The sequence below is a fragment of the Falco naumanni genome, chromosome 6 (genome assembly GCF_017639655.2).
Source record: "Falco naumanni isolate bFalNau1 chromosome 6, bFalNau1.pat, whole genome shotgun sequence".
Lineage (NCBI taxonomy): Eukaryota > Metazoa > Chordata > Aves > Falconiformes > Falconidae > Falco > Falco naumanni.
Window position 1 is genome coordinate 84,545,716 of NC_054059.1, and position 14,875 is coordinate 84,560,590.

At 35.7% G+C, this 14,875-nt stretch overlaps 1 protein-coding gene across 1 annotated transcript in view; it reads left to right on the forward strand.

The window, feature by feature from the left end:
* Positions 1-14,875, forward strand: part of FMN2 (formin 2) — a 165,634-nt gene that overhangs the window by 67,735 nt on the left and 83,024 nt on the right. Inside the window, 1 exon segment of the mRNA XM_040599133.1 lies at positions 4,229-4,316. Coding sequence (XP_040455067.1) covers positions 4,229-4,316 — 88 coding nt within the window.

Here is a 14,875-nt window from a genome sequence, read left to right on the forward strand (position 1 = left end):
GTTTGGAATACATTTGAATTCACAGAAAAGATCTGTTGTCACAATGCCCAGCAAGGTGTCTGCTTTACTGCCCTGATTCAGTCTCTTAACATCTTGCTTGGAACTTTGGGGTTTCTGCATCCTCTGTGATGGTTAGAAGCTATAGGCCCTTGTACAGTGGAGTTTCTTGCATGTGCCCTTTTCCTAACGTACAGTAGTTTTTCTTAACCAGTGAAATCCTTGCAATAATTTCCCTTAGTGCTGGTGGTCAAACCAGAACCAGAAAGCAAGAATCATTGCAAAATTCTATGCATTAACTGCATGTTATTCTGGGGAAAGGGAATCTTCCTATTTTTGCTTCAGGATGCTCATCAGACATGTGTCTCACATTACCTTTCACTAAATAGCTCTTTGTTTTTGCTTGTGTTAAACAGTCAGGAACAAATTTGGCATGTAGTTTGTTTACTGCTTAACAACGAGGACCACTCAACAATTAGAAAGTTTGTCCTAGACTTCAGGCTGCAGATAATATCTCTAGCTTCCTTTTTATTTATTTAAAAAAAAAATGTTTGAAGCAGAGTTCCAGAATCCAAACTAAAAAGGAGCTGTGTATTGTGTCTGAGGCTTTAGACCTTGTAGAGATTGGATTTATCAAGCTTTTGTTGTTCCGCCTCTAAATGGCGTCACTCGTCTGTAGCCTGTAGGCCCAGACTATGCAGCTGATTTATTGTATTGTTTTATTTTTAAAAGTGGGAATTGCTTTAGGCTTTTATGCTAATATTCATGTTTTCTGAATTAGTGCTGTATTGTATTGTTACAGCTATTCTGTTGGAGGAAACTATAGTATTCATGCAATTGACTGAAATGGGTATGAAATGCATAATAGAGATTAGTATAAAAGTTGACAGAAAACTTACATTTTAAATAAAGCCAGACAAAACTGGTAGCTAGTACATAAAAGTGCTTTATCTGTTGTTGTTCTGCACCTATTCACCTGACAGCCATGCTCTTTGACACTCTTTCGATATCATGGTTCAGAACTTTGGCACCAAAGACAACCTATTCTTTATTGAAGACTGTTTTCCCTGCACCCTCCCCTCACACCCCCTACCCCCCCTCAATCATTGGCAAAATGTGGCACTCAGTAAATAGTTATTCTCCTGTCCATCAGCTTACTTTCAGAAAAAAACCAACAACTTATTTTTCCTGGTTTTAAGTCAGATTTCTTTTAGAGCACAGGACTTGAAGGGATTTACTAGGCCATTAAATCTGGTCCTATCGCATTGATGGGAACCGTGCCTCCTAAGAAATTGTGTTCTAGCCTGCATCATAGCAATGTAGTTAATTTATTTGGTTCTTTTTTCTCTAGTGTTCGTCCCCTTGCTGTGTTTGTAGACCTAAACTCAGTAGTTCTTTGAACTTTTAGATTGCTGATAGGTGGTAGAAAGAGCGATTTCGCAATTTGAAGCCAATATAGTAGTAAATGGGTACTGACACCATTAGAAGTGGGAGATCACTAGCAACAGGCTCCACATCATCCTTGCTCTTTGAGCCTCCAAGAAAGAATAGTGTGGTTTGGCTTCCTTTGGAAATGTCAAGTTGTGAACCCTTCCCTGGGTACACCTGAATACAGTTGGAACATTGTTTTGGGGAAGACCATTAACCCAAGCTCTTTTACTCTCAGTTTTCTTCTTTTGTTTTGTTTTACTCCTGCCAACATAGCAGCCTGCACCAATGCCATTTCTACTTCATATTTGAAGAATATGAGTGACAAGAAACATACGTATTTAGTCCAGATGAGCTCTTGCCACTTTGTGTGACTGTTATTTCCTTATAGAATTCTTGGAACAGGTTTGCATTCATTTCTTAATTCACAATTTTTGTTAGCTTTGGGCAAGTTTTCTTGTTCAAAATACAGGCAACAAAGGACTCCCTCTATATGCCGATGACAGCAACAAGCTTAAATTTTATATTATTATGAGATGTTTCAGACTTGAGCAAAAGCAATAATGATGGGAGCTGGAATCAGTCGTTTCCCCAGCATCTTCCATACTAAATTCCTTCTTGTCAGCTTTAAGAATTTTTTGAATTTTTATATAATGCACCACATTGTTTCTTCACATTGCTCTGTCTTTTCTGGAAATAAGCCTTGGTAGCAACACAAGTTGATGAATTTCTGTTCTTTTTGAAATTTTGTATCCATTTTGTTTTTCTCTTAGAATCCAAGAGACTTGTTTGGTTATTATTAGAGATTTACATTGCAGCATAGTTGTGAGAAAGAGTCGATCTGCACCTTGCTACCCAAGATCTATTTTATTTTGTAAACCTTTTTTAGCTGCAAAGAAATAGATAGATAATAGCTTCTTTTTACCACAAGAAAATCTCATGTTATTTGTCCCAGCTGTATCTCAGTTCAAGGTTTAAATGAGATTTATGCTTCATTTAAAAAAAAAAAACATTTAGAGTTATTATAGCATATTAGAAGGATAGTGTGGGATATTGTTTTTTTCTGAAATATGTTAGTTTTCCCTTTTGAATTCAGAAAAGCTATCACATCAAATTCCAGTCCATTTGACTTCAGTTTTAAATTCCTAATAATATATTACATGGATTAGACAATTGCATAAGAATTTCTTGCTAACTTCTGACAGATGAAGTCAATAGTTATGCCTTGAATTTAGGTCCTTAACCATGTGAGTGATAGCTATGACATACTTGGTTTCTAATGTTCAAATTTTCAGTTCATGAGCAGAATGTTGTATTTTCACTTCATTGCAACTAGTTAGGCATCTATGAGGAAAGGAGGATGAAACATGTCATAAATGATGGTTATGAAGTTTTAAGGGGGAAGAAAAGAAGTAATAAAACAATTGGCCAGCCAACCATATCCTCAGAAAAGCCTATACTGTGAGCACCGTGAGTTTCTCGTTCCCTCTCCTAAGCAGTCACAGTGGCAGAGGTCTGGGTCAGACTTTCACTTCTCTTCAGCTACTGCTCAAACATCAATACACAAACCTGTGTCTGAACACTTAAACAAATCAAAGCTGGCCACAGGGCAAACATCTTGTGGGTACTTTTATGTTTTGTTTTGTTTTTATAAAATGTGAATTGGATCACGCATTCTTTATTCTAGCTAAATTAATTCTACTTTTCTAATCTCATTTCTACCAATTAATTTCTAAATAATTGTGCCAGTGAGACTGTAGATGATACAGCACTTTGGTCCTGAGGTAGAAACTGTATAACTTAAAAAAATCATCTGTATGCTTCCTAACTGCAATGTAAAATGAACTTGAACTTACAGTTGTAATTATCTGGCTTTTATTCTTTCCTCCAAGAGATTTGCAAAGGTCTTCTTCAGTGTGTTTAGTACAGTGTAAAACTCAGCAAACTGAGTAGTTTAAATATTAACCTCTTCCATCTACATAATGGCTGTAGTCCTGCATTGATAAGTACTTCGACTAGAATCACAACATTTTACAGATAAGTGTCCTTCCCTGGCATTACTTGCTTCTCATACAGATGGCATAAAATTTACAATAAGTTGAATTCAGACAGCTTAGAACCCTCTGGAAGAAAGTCTGTGGATTACTTCTTGCTTTTATGCTTGCAAAGCAACTATGTACAAAGTGTATTTTAGTGACTAATTTTAACCCCCTGAAGCAAGACATTGTGATGGCTTCATTTTATTCTTTTGTTTATTTTAAAAACAAACAAACAAAAAAAGCTTTGAGACCTTTCATATTCCCTAAAAGTGATTAAAGAAAACCCCAATATGTACATGGTTATTTTGCTTTTTAAATAAAATTCATATTGGCATCTACTACGTCAAAGACTCAAATAAAATACAAATTCTCACAGTTTTAGCTTACATCAAAGATGGAAATCATTGTGTGGTTTCGGAAACTAAAGCAATTCCAAGATAGACACAGTTGGAATTTTTTTTATATGACAGCCTGTTTCATACACTTAGTAACATCAGTGTGAAGTTGAAAGTGTACATCTGATGGAGGAGGAAGTCTAGGGGAACTTTTATAGTGACTCTTTTAGGATTAATATTCAACTAGGTGACATAGTTACACTTGTGATGAATTTATGCAGCAGAAGCAAACTTAAAAATAAAAAAAATATTTATTTTTACGTGTGTATAGACTACAAGGTACTATTTCTTGAATTTGTCATTAATAATGCAAAATATCTTATACATTTTCCTGCAGATTAATACTAATAGTTGGGTTTCTTTTGGCAGGTTGTCAAGTTGTTAAGTAACAAAAGATCTCAAGCTGTTGGAATATTGATGTCTAGCCTTCATTTAGACATGAAGGACATTCAACATGGTAAGTGAAATAAGTATTGTTGATTCTAGCTAAGGTCACATCATTAATAATCTGGAAATCCTTATTATTTCTATCTTTTGAGATGTACAGTAAATTAATAAGAAGTTATTTTTTTTTTCACACTACTTCTCTGAAAATAGCTTGTTCTGACATTTATTTTCCCCTTTCTAGTAACATATTCCGTTGTTCTGTATAGAAAATAAAACTATTTATTTGGAGAATTGCCATCTGCAGGTTTTGTCACCTAATGGTATACAATATAGACACTTTGATTTTGGTCTTTCTGAGGAAGAAATTTTGAGGCATTGTTCATTTTAATTCATATAGCCTCAGGACATATCCAGAAAAGCAAATTGCAACATTTAATTGATTTGCTATATAAAATAGTTCCTGTATTTGGGTTAGCACAAGCTGGAGTTCTTTCATCTGCAGCAGCATTTTTTATAAAGGGAGATCTTTCGGGTGAGTGTAATACTTTTCACATTTATGCTAAGAGACAGTAGTGCAAAAAGGTGAAAAGTGGAATTGCATTTATATTCAGAGCATCCCTTATGTTTCCCAAAGGCTTTGGATAGATTTGAAGCAGATTGAATTATCCTGTGAAGTGCCAGCCTATCTATTAAATAAATGTGGTTTCAAGTATAACGCAGACTTCATAAATCACAAAAACATCTTGTGAACTTTCTAGGCTACGTAGTTACAGCCATGCATTCAGTTTACTATGATTTGCTTATTTTGTGAAATTATTCACAAATAGAACAAATTTCAGAGTGCTCTGTCAGCTAGTGAGTAACTCTTAATCACAATTTTAAGTTTTTATTAAACTGTTTTGATGGTTACTAGACTTCCTTAAGCTGATGCACTTAAGATGGTAGTCATAGAGCAAGGCGCCAGTACTGGCGCCAAGAAGTACTTGGTATTTCCAAAGCTGGCAGATGTAGTTCAGTTAAGTCATAGAGCAAAATCTGAAAACAATGATATGGTCCTTTCCTTCAGTCAAATATTCAACTTGGTTTCAGTTAATAATGAGAACCTTATGAACAAAGGAGTCCGCCTAACATCTGTGTCTGTGGTAAAGCCAACACAAGTTCATTGAAAATTTGCTTGCTTAACATGCAACACTAACAATAACATGGCATGAATGTCAGTAGTTGAAGGGGTCAAACAATATTATACTTAACCTTTATCCCATTACAATATTAAGCACACATGATCATCTAAGAGCTGTGTGCAGATTTTGTATATTCCTCTTTCAATAGCTGTTTTCTAAAACCAAGTCTTTGCAAAGGGGAATTTAGGAGCGCTCTTATTCCCTTGCTGTGCAGAAATGATTGAACAAACATGAAAGAACTTTTGTCTGATGGGGGACTTTGTGGAAATGGTTGGAAGATCCTGGTGTTAATTTTTTTTTTTTTTTTTTTTTTAATGAACATAAAATAGGCGTGGAGGAAAAGTGGTGGGGAGCAGGAAAGAAATTTGCATGGTCGGGGGCAAGGAAAATAGAGGAGACATCTCACCAAGAAGTATTTCTGGCATCAGTCACTCCATGCAGAGTTCTCCGAGTGATGTAACCATAGAGCCTGTGGAGAAATTATAAAATCACAAGCCCAAGTATTTAGCTTCACCTTCATGTATGCACTATTTTTACTTGATTGTTAAAAAGTAAGGGGTTTACATGTCTTTTGGGTTTAAAGGTTACTGCTTTACCTGCTGTGACTTGAATATTCTAACGAGGCAGTCCTATCAAAAATTAAAATAATGTTAAAGAGTGGCTGCATGAGCAAAATAAGCAAGTGATATGTTTGCTCTTTATACATGAATTTTAAGATGTACAACAATAACTACCACAAAACCTGTGATCAGTGCTCTTAGTTTCCTGGCCCACGGTTTTAGTGGTGGTCTTAAGTTTTTACTATGTTTAATGTACAGTGCCATGTACATTTACCCATATCTCAAGCAATGATTTTTCGTGAATTTGAAAGCCAGGCAAATGAAACTACACTCGCCCCAACAATCTGTGGTACTAGGCAACTCTTTGTAGGCTTTCTTGTAAATATTCCCTATATTGCTTTAAAGTGTATCTATGGGATGCGGTGTTCATGCAGACTGCAGGAAAATTTTAATTTATTCCTTTTCTTTTTTCTTCTTTTTTTTTTTCCTTTTTTTTTTTTGGCCACAAAAAAGCACCCAGAGAGAGAGAAACTTCCACTGCAATGTGGTATTCAGTATATTTCTTGGTTTGCATACTATAGCGTTTTACATTTATTGATTTAGACAAATTTCAAAGTGTTACAGGAACAGAAGGGAAAACAATTGTGCTGGGTATTAATTCACCTAATAAATTTATAATTTGAAGTTTTGATTCATATTGTGTTTAACTGAAGAGCTTAAAATAACTTGAAACCTAGGCAAATGTTCTATCAATGTCTTGTAATTTTTTGTTGTTTCATTGATTTTTTTTGTTGTTTTTTATTTTTGTTTGCTTTTTAAGATACAAAACAATGTTGAAGTATTGTCTGCAAGAAACAATCCTTGAGGAAAGATTGTTTTGGAAACTTGAAAGTTTGAGAATTATTTATGGTATTTTGTTAACTAATCTTGAACACTTAGCTACTTTTTCATGCATGTGTGACCAGATGGGATTTAATGGAAGATCTTAGAATATTCTAACATATGCTAAATAGCTTTTCTTGATGATGATGAAATCAGTGTTAAGAGTCTGCTGGTAGAATTGCATTTGTCTGCTCCTGACTCTGAGGTAGGTTTGCGAAGACAAACTCCCAAACCCTAGCTGCTTTGAAAGAATTTTTACAGTGTGGAAGGAATAGTTGTAATAATCAGAGCACATTTGTACTGAACTCTGGTACGTCTTTCTAGTAGTGCTTTAAAGTAGGGTAGATTGATTTTTGTTGTTGTTACGGGGTGGTTTTTTTTTTTTAGTGGATTCTAATTGTTAACAGAAATTCCCAGCTATTTTATGAAGTCTAGGCTAGAACTATAAGAAATACTGGTCTCTTTAGTCACAGTGCCATTTCTCTATGTTATTAGTACAAAAATGAGTCCTTTTCTCATGGTTTCTCTGGTTTCACACAAGGTTTTACCGATGCCTGTTTTTTACAATCAACTATGCAAAACGCTTTATCCAGGCATTTTGCTTGCTTTTTTATTTTTGCTATACCACAAATATCCTTTATCCAGGATTATGTTCCTACTGGAAATATAGCTGTATTTGGCTGCATGAATCAGACAAAGCCTGAGAAATGCCAAACAAGCACTTCTTACATATTTTTCCTTTATAGCTCAGATTTTATTCCTAGAGAAAAGACTTTGGTTTCAACAGTAGTCATTTGGGTTTTTTTCTTGATATTTCAGAGGTGCAGCATGTGCTTAAATTGGAGATTCAGCAAGGTTCCATTTAACTGCATATAGTATTCTATGATGAGCACCCTGTACATTAGTATATAATTCCATGTTAAGTCTGAGTTTGCATTTAGGGACTATGTCTCTTAATTTAAGAGCACTCTTGTTAACAAAGTTGTCTGTCATCACCTGAACAACTGTTTGAAATTGTAACTATGTTGCAGAGAACATGCTTGTCAGTGCCTTCCCCAATCTTATAAAGATTCACTGTACTCTCCTCCAAGTTTGAGCTTTTATGGCTGTTAACAAGTGCAGAAAGAACAGCAAAAAATTCTGCGTCTGTAAAAGTAGAAGCAAAAATTAAACTGAATATGTCAGCCAGATGAAAAGCAATTTTTTATACTTCATGCAGACAAATATTACATTTACTGCACAGTCAGTTTTTTTACCTGGTATTTATTTCCAAAATGGAACGTAATCTTTTATTCACCAAGACCATCTTAGTCTGAGAATGCCTTGTAAATGTTGAAAGTAGAAGTCTGGCAAAAATGGCATATGCAGTTCTCTGGCTTTTGAAGTTGTCTGTAATCTTCTCCAACTCCGTAAGTTTCCCTTAAGAGGGTTTATTATTGCAGGCAAGGTGTTACCTCTGGCATGGCTGCGATACTCTAAATACAGTTAATTTCTGTAAGGTTTTGCATAGCACTTTGTGGTTGCCCTGGCTCTGTTGGGAGTAGTTTGGAGATTTCTGCCTCTGTATTTTGGACCACCTTTCTTATATCCTCATTTAAGGAGTCATTTCCATCACCCCACCCCCGAGACACTGGTAATCTACAGAATTTGATGGAGGTCCCATTCTGTAGGTCTGATGGACCTGTCCCATTCTGATAACTGGGGGGCAACAGGACAGGACGGGATGACAAAAAAACCCAAACCTACAGACACACACACACACACCCCAAAAAAAAAAAAAAAACACCGAAAAAAAAAAGAAAAAAAAAACCCAACAAAATCACACACACACACACACAAAAACCCTAAACAAAACCAAACAAAACAAAATTAAAAAAAAAAAAAAACAAATGAACAAACTTGTGGAAAAACGTATGGAAGACCAAGGCTTTAATTTTTAATTACAGCCTTCAGCATGTTGCTCAGTGCTGCTAGAAACAGAGCTTATATAAAATAATGTAATAGGAAAAATAGTTATGGAAAGGGCAGGCAGATTCACCTAACAGCCAGTAAAGCCCAACCTTTTAATCTGGATTTGAGATTATTTTAGTGAGTTTTATTTGCAGCAGAGCTTGCTCTGCTAACAGAAGTACAACTTTGAACAACAGATGTATCTTCTGCCTGAATTCAAGACAGATGTGCAGGAAGTGAATGTACTTTAAATGTTAGTGACCAAAATAAATGTTTATTCTTTAGTATTTGTCTATTAGTGACAAAGAAACATGAGGAAATCTTGGTTTTCTTTTCTGACTTGACTGCTCACACTAGCACATAGAAATTATGAGCTAGGAGAGACTGTCAAAGCTTAATAAAATTATTTCATTGGAGGTGGAGGATAGAATGTCTCTTGCGCTACATTATTTTGATGTTCTCTGCAGGAATTCTTCATGCATTGAAGTATCACATAGTCTCAGTTGTCATAGGTCCAAGAGATGCTCTAAATGGAAAGCAATCAGAAAAGAATGAATTAACATCTGAATAATAAGACTCATGATTAGTTTATCTAAGGTGCAGAGGTGATCTGAGCACTATTTACCCTAATAACAATGTATGTGTAAGAGGAAAATAATTTGAAACTCTTAACATAATACTGAAATATTTGTCAAGAATGTGGATCTTCACAAAAGACATTTTACTTTTTAAAGAAGCAATGACAACAAAACAATACATGATTGGAACATGTTCTTTGGACATTGTTATACTGGATGGTAGATCAGCTGCCCAAAATTTTTATTTCTGTCCATTTAAGTTATTAAAAAAAAAATATCCTGGATGTAAGAAAATGTATAGAACATTTTTTTGTTCAGGTGGCAAGCCTGTATTTCTTAATTAAAGGAGTTATCCATCAAGTGATTGCAGTCAATGCACACAAATTATAAAGTTTGAAACTTTGCCTGTTTCTTCTGGTTTATTAGTTGAAAACTGAATTTTTTGGAAACATTTTTCTTGTAATCAAATATTGTGCATTTAGATGCCTAAAACCTTAAAAGATTGTGGCTTAAACTCCCCCTCTGATATCCTTTCCAACATGTGTTTAGATTCTTCTGAGATACTACCAAGAAAAGATTTGTTGGTCCAGAATTTTCCTGTCCTGTGAACTAGCACTTCCTCAAAACTTCACACCATAATCCTGTCTTATTCCTCTATTTCTTCTTAGCTTTATGCTACCATATTCGTTACGTTATGCCTGCTGTTAGCAAGCTTACACATTTTATTTGCTTATATAATTACTTTACAAGCTCCTATTGTGAAATTATTTGTAAGGAAAACAATGGGATACACAAAATGACTTTTTATAAAAGACAGACTAGACTTAGAGTGACACACACATATGTATCGCTGCAAATGTTTCTATTGCTTTGAGCTATTAGTATGCCCACACTGTGATGTACCAAGCAGCCAAAAGTAACTCTGGAGCCCTTGTCTGGCCACTCCTGCCAGAGGCAGCAAGTGAGGGAGGACAACAAAGGCCCTTGGAGATAGCTGGGGGTTCTAATGGATGTGCCATAAACACCTGAGCTGTGGCTGAAGCCCGTGAAAGCATGCCTCAAGTCTCATTTCCATCCTCTGAGATTTTCTGAAACTTAATTCATAGTGATCAGAGGCCAATAAAGTAATAGCAGCAGTTATTAAGGAAAAAAAAACAACCTTGTTTATAATTTCCTTTAAGTAGGCATGCAACACATCAAGATAATGGACAGAAACACTCATATCACCAAGAAAGGAACTGAATGTTTTATGTGATACATCCTCGGAATTTACAATTAAAAATAAATGTATAGAATTAAACGAGTTTTCTATAATGCAAAATACATTTTACAGTTAGTTTTTTTAAATGAGGAAAATCATATTGAGTTTTTTCATGATATTTGAATCAGCAGACACTAATTACTGCCACATTGGATAGTTTGGATAATTAAAGATTTTTGTTGTTGTTAAGAACATATGAATGTAATTTAATAGAGAAGTTTTGTAAGAAACTGTAACTGCATTGTTTGTCTGTTGTTTCAGTTGAAACAGTTTATTTTTTTTTCTTGGAAGTCTGATTAACTTTGAAAGTTTGAGAGAAAAGTTTCAGGAAAGTTCTGTTCTCCCAAAAGAAAAAAAAGTGGTACTGTTATTTCTCATTCATGTACCATGTAGTCACTTATAAGAGGGATGATTGCAAAATTCTAAGCATAAAAGCAACAAAATGTATGTTATTAGCGTTGGTACCATGCAAAAATTCAGGGGAGGGATGGAGAAAAAGAGCACCTGGTCTTCCCACAGCAGAAAAAAATTCCAGTGGTCATACTTTTATACATTGCTACACTACGCAGAGATTTTAGCATTATGAAAATTAAGAAATTCTTATTAATTGACTAAGACCTTCCAGTAATAATGTCACACATTTTTTCATTAAGTCACAAGTTTAGGGGAAAAAGGATGTTTACCAAAACAGTCTGTTTGTGATCTTTTCATGTGGGTGTTATACTTGAATATATTTATACACACAAAAATTGTATAAAAAAATTAACTCCACTCACATGTACATAGTTGTTAAAATCTAATTAAACATAAGGTATTTAAAATGAGGATTTAGTAAAACTTGCAAGGTGAGTACCTTTTTTTTTTTTCTTTTACATTCAGTGTACCTATTTTTACTGTATATTCCTTATAATTCCTCTTTTAAGGAAGTAATTAAAATTATATGCCATATTAGGTCAAACGGAGACGTACCTAGCTTAGTACCTGATCTCCTGTGTGGATAAACTGGGGGTGGGGGTCGGGATAGGTGAGTGGCACTGTTCATTCATTACATAATTTTAATAGATCTGTATTTTATCTTTTTTTGCAGTAGTATTCTTTCTCCAAATTGAAAAGTTATTTTGGAATTACTTTCATACACATTATCTTTTCTATTGATTTTTTTTTTCCTTGTCACCAGTCTATGATCTATAGTTTTCTTTCCTCTCTTTGCAAATGGGGTGACTATCTCTGTCTACTATTAAGATTCACATGCACCATATCGTATGCCTATGCCATGGTATTGCATCATCTTCTATTTCTGCCTTCATTTTTTCTGTGTTGCTACTGACATTCTGTTTGCCCTTTAAATGTTGCTGATTATTGAGCTTAAGTTTTCAGAGAGCTATGAAGAAAATCTGTCTTTTTTGCTGGGGAAATAGTTGCTAATTTTGTACCCATCGCATTTTACAGTTTGGGTTATTTTTTTTCCCATCTACGTTCAATGTATTGACACTAAATATTTGAGACATCCTTTTGTACATGTTTGTGGTTAGTTTTTAAATGGCTGACTTTTATTATCTGCCGACATTACCACCTTATGTTCTTTAACCAGCATGGGAACCTGCAGACATCCTAGTAAGACTCCACTACTACAACTCTGTACTTTGAAAACAGATTCATTTTTGTAATTGTTTTCCTATTTCTTGAGCAGTTTTTCTTTTTAATCAGAGTAGGCCTTTCCTTTTATCCCATAACGGTATAATTTTTCTGAAGCCTTAGGTAAGCATTGTGAGGAGCTTTTTGCAAATCGGGTATCAGTCTGTTCAGCCTTACCTTTGCCTTAATTGATTCCATTACAGCAGTACTATTTAATTTGTTCCTCACCAGTGTCTACTACAAAATGACATGCTACCTCTCTTTCTCATTACATCCATTTATCTGTATATTCTTTAAAAGAGCTGTTCTGCCGTATAATACATAGACACTTCCCAGGCACAGAAGTCAGACAGACTGCTTTGTAGTTTCCAGCATCATCTCAGGATTCCTCTTAAAATTTGCATTTGTATGTTCTGAAAGTTGTTCAGTTTTGAGACAGTGCTCAAAATGTATCGGTCAAGAAGCGCAGAACTTGTCTGAGAACCTCTTTGACCTTTTCTGTTTCTTGAATCCTAACACAAATACTTTGTTTAACCTTTTCTGAGTCTTTCTTTTGTGCTCTTTTTACAGCTAGATTATCTGCACGCCAAACTGTTTCCTGTCAGGCTTCATACATCTGATGTGTTTGAAAGCAGTTTTATGAGTAGCATTATGCATTTGGCAAGTCAGTTTTAGACCCTTTTGTTCTTGTCCAATTTACATTGAACTTACAAGACAGCTTTTCTGTTTTCTTTGGCTGATTTCCACCTTTTGAAGAACATATTTTAATTACAGGTGTCACCCATGCTCTTACTTTTAATTATGTGTGTGGTTTGGGGAAGCAGGAATATTAGGGATATAAAGAGACTAGGGGGAAAAAAAGGGGTGCTTTTGAATTTTTCAGGTGATGATTTATTTTTTTTCTCTGAACCTCTAATGTAGCACCTGGAAGCTTCCTCTGACCTCCAAGCTTTTTTACCTTTTTAACTGACTTCTCATTTTAATGTCATTCCTCCTTGGAAAGTCAAATTTTATGTAATACTTAAAAAAAAAACCCAACCTTTTTCCCCTGTCCTGTAAAGAAATTTAATTTAAGATGGTTATGGTTTCTCTGTTTTGTACTTTATTCGGAAGTAAATCAAGTGTTGCTTTGCCTCTTTTGCATTTCTACCTAGTTGCTTTGAGTAATAATTGTAATACCCTGAAATTTAGACTCTGCATAATGTCTCAAAAATGTACTTAACAGATTAAACCTTCTGCTATTATGTTTTCTATGTTGCATTGTGCAGCTTTTACTGTTTAGAAATCATTATTAATGTGCTTGTTGAGTGATCTGTAATAGGGTACTTACTGTGGTTTTTCTGTGTAGGCATGAACTCCCTCTGCAGGGAACATTAGATCTGTTAAAATTGCATTGACTAACTCATCTTTCCTTCAGTATTCCTTGCCACTCTTCTACAGTAAGCAATTAGGGCACCATATACAACCTCATATTGTTAAGTGTCACACTGATTATCTTCCTTCAGTTACATTTGGATCAGCCATTAGATCCATCCGTAAATATAAATTTGGCCATTGCAAAGGTTAGATGCCCAGAAACTATACGGAAACACATCATGTGTGCAGCCTGGATTTTGTCTGTTGAGCTCTGCTTATCTAGCTCAGTTTTCTCACTCCTCTCTCTCAGTTTATACCTGGAGTTCCCTCCTCCCTGCTGCACCACCTTCTCCTCCGGCCACGCTCGCCAGGCATGCTGCCCGCTGCGACCACCAGCCCTGGTCCCCACTCCCAGCAGCAGGTGGCAACTGCAGCCCACCTTGCTGCTGGTGACAGTCCTGGATGGAGCCCACCACCCCAGCTCTGTCGGGCGAGGTGCTCGACCCTGTGGCTTCACCCTGCTTTCCAGATCTGAGCAAAGCGCTGCTGCTTGGCATGCTGCTCACCCAGTGAACATCCGCGTTGGGAAAAGATTTGGAGTGCAAGGAAGGGAAAGAGTGTTGGAAAGGTGGGAGAGTGATTTATTTGCTCTTTCCATCCATCATCCACCGTTGGTAGGGTAAGAAACAGTACAGGGGAAAGTAGGGTTTTCTACTGCAAAAATTGTGAAATGTAGCCTGGGAGCCTGCGGCTTCTCATGCTGGAGCTGTTGCATTGGTGCTCTGGTACCTGCCACTTGATGAGGTACCTGGGTTTATCCTGCTCTTTTCTTTCTCTTCTTCTGTTGTGGTCTCTAGACAATGAGAGATCAAGGTTATTTTTGTTGTTCTGCTGTTTCTTAGAAAACATCCTCAAGCAATGTGTTGTGTTCTCTGATTTTAGTGAAGCTGCGTTTGGCTTTAGCCACCTGGACACAAAGTGTAGCTCAATGGCATTGAACCGAAGCAACTTACAGTGTCTCTTGTAATCTTAAAGACCTCAGTAGGGCAAATCCAGTCATGACACTGAAATAAATACACGTAGGTGATTCCGAAAATAATTTTAATTTATTTTTATTTTTATAATTTATTTTTTTTTAGAATGTAGGTATTTTGGTTTTCCACATATCTAGATATCTAGATATTTGGTTTTATTGCACTCCCAGCCTTTATTTCCTTGAGTTATTA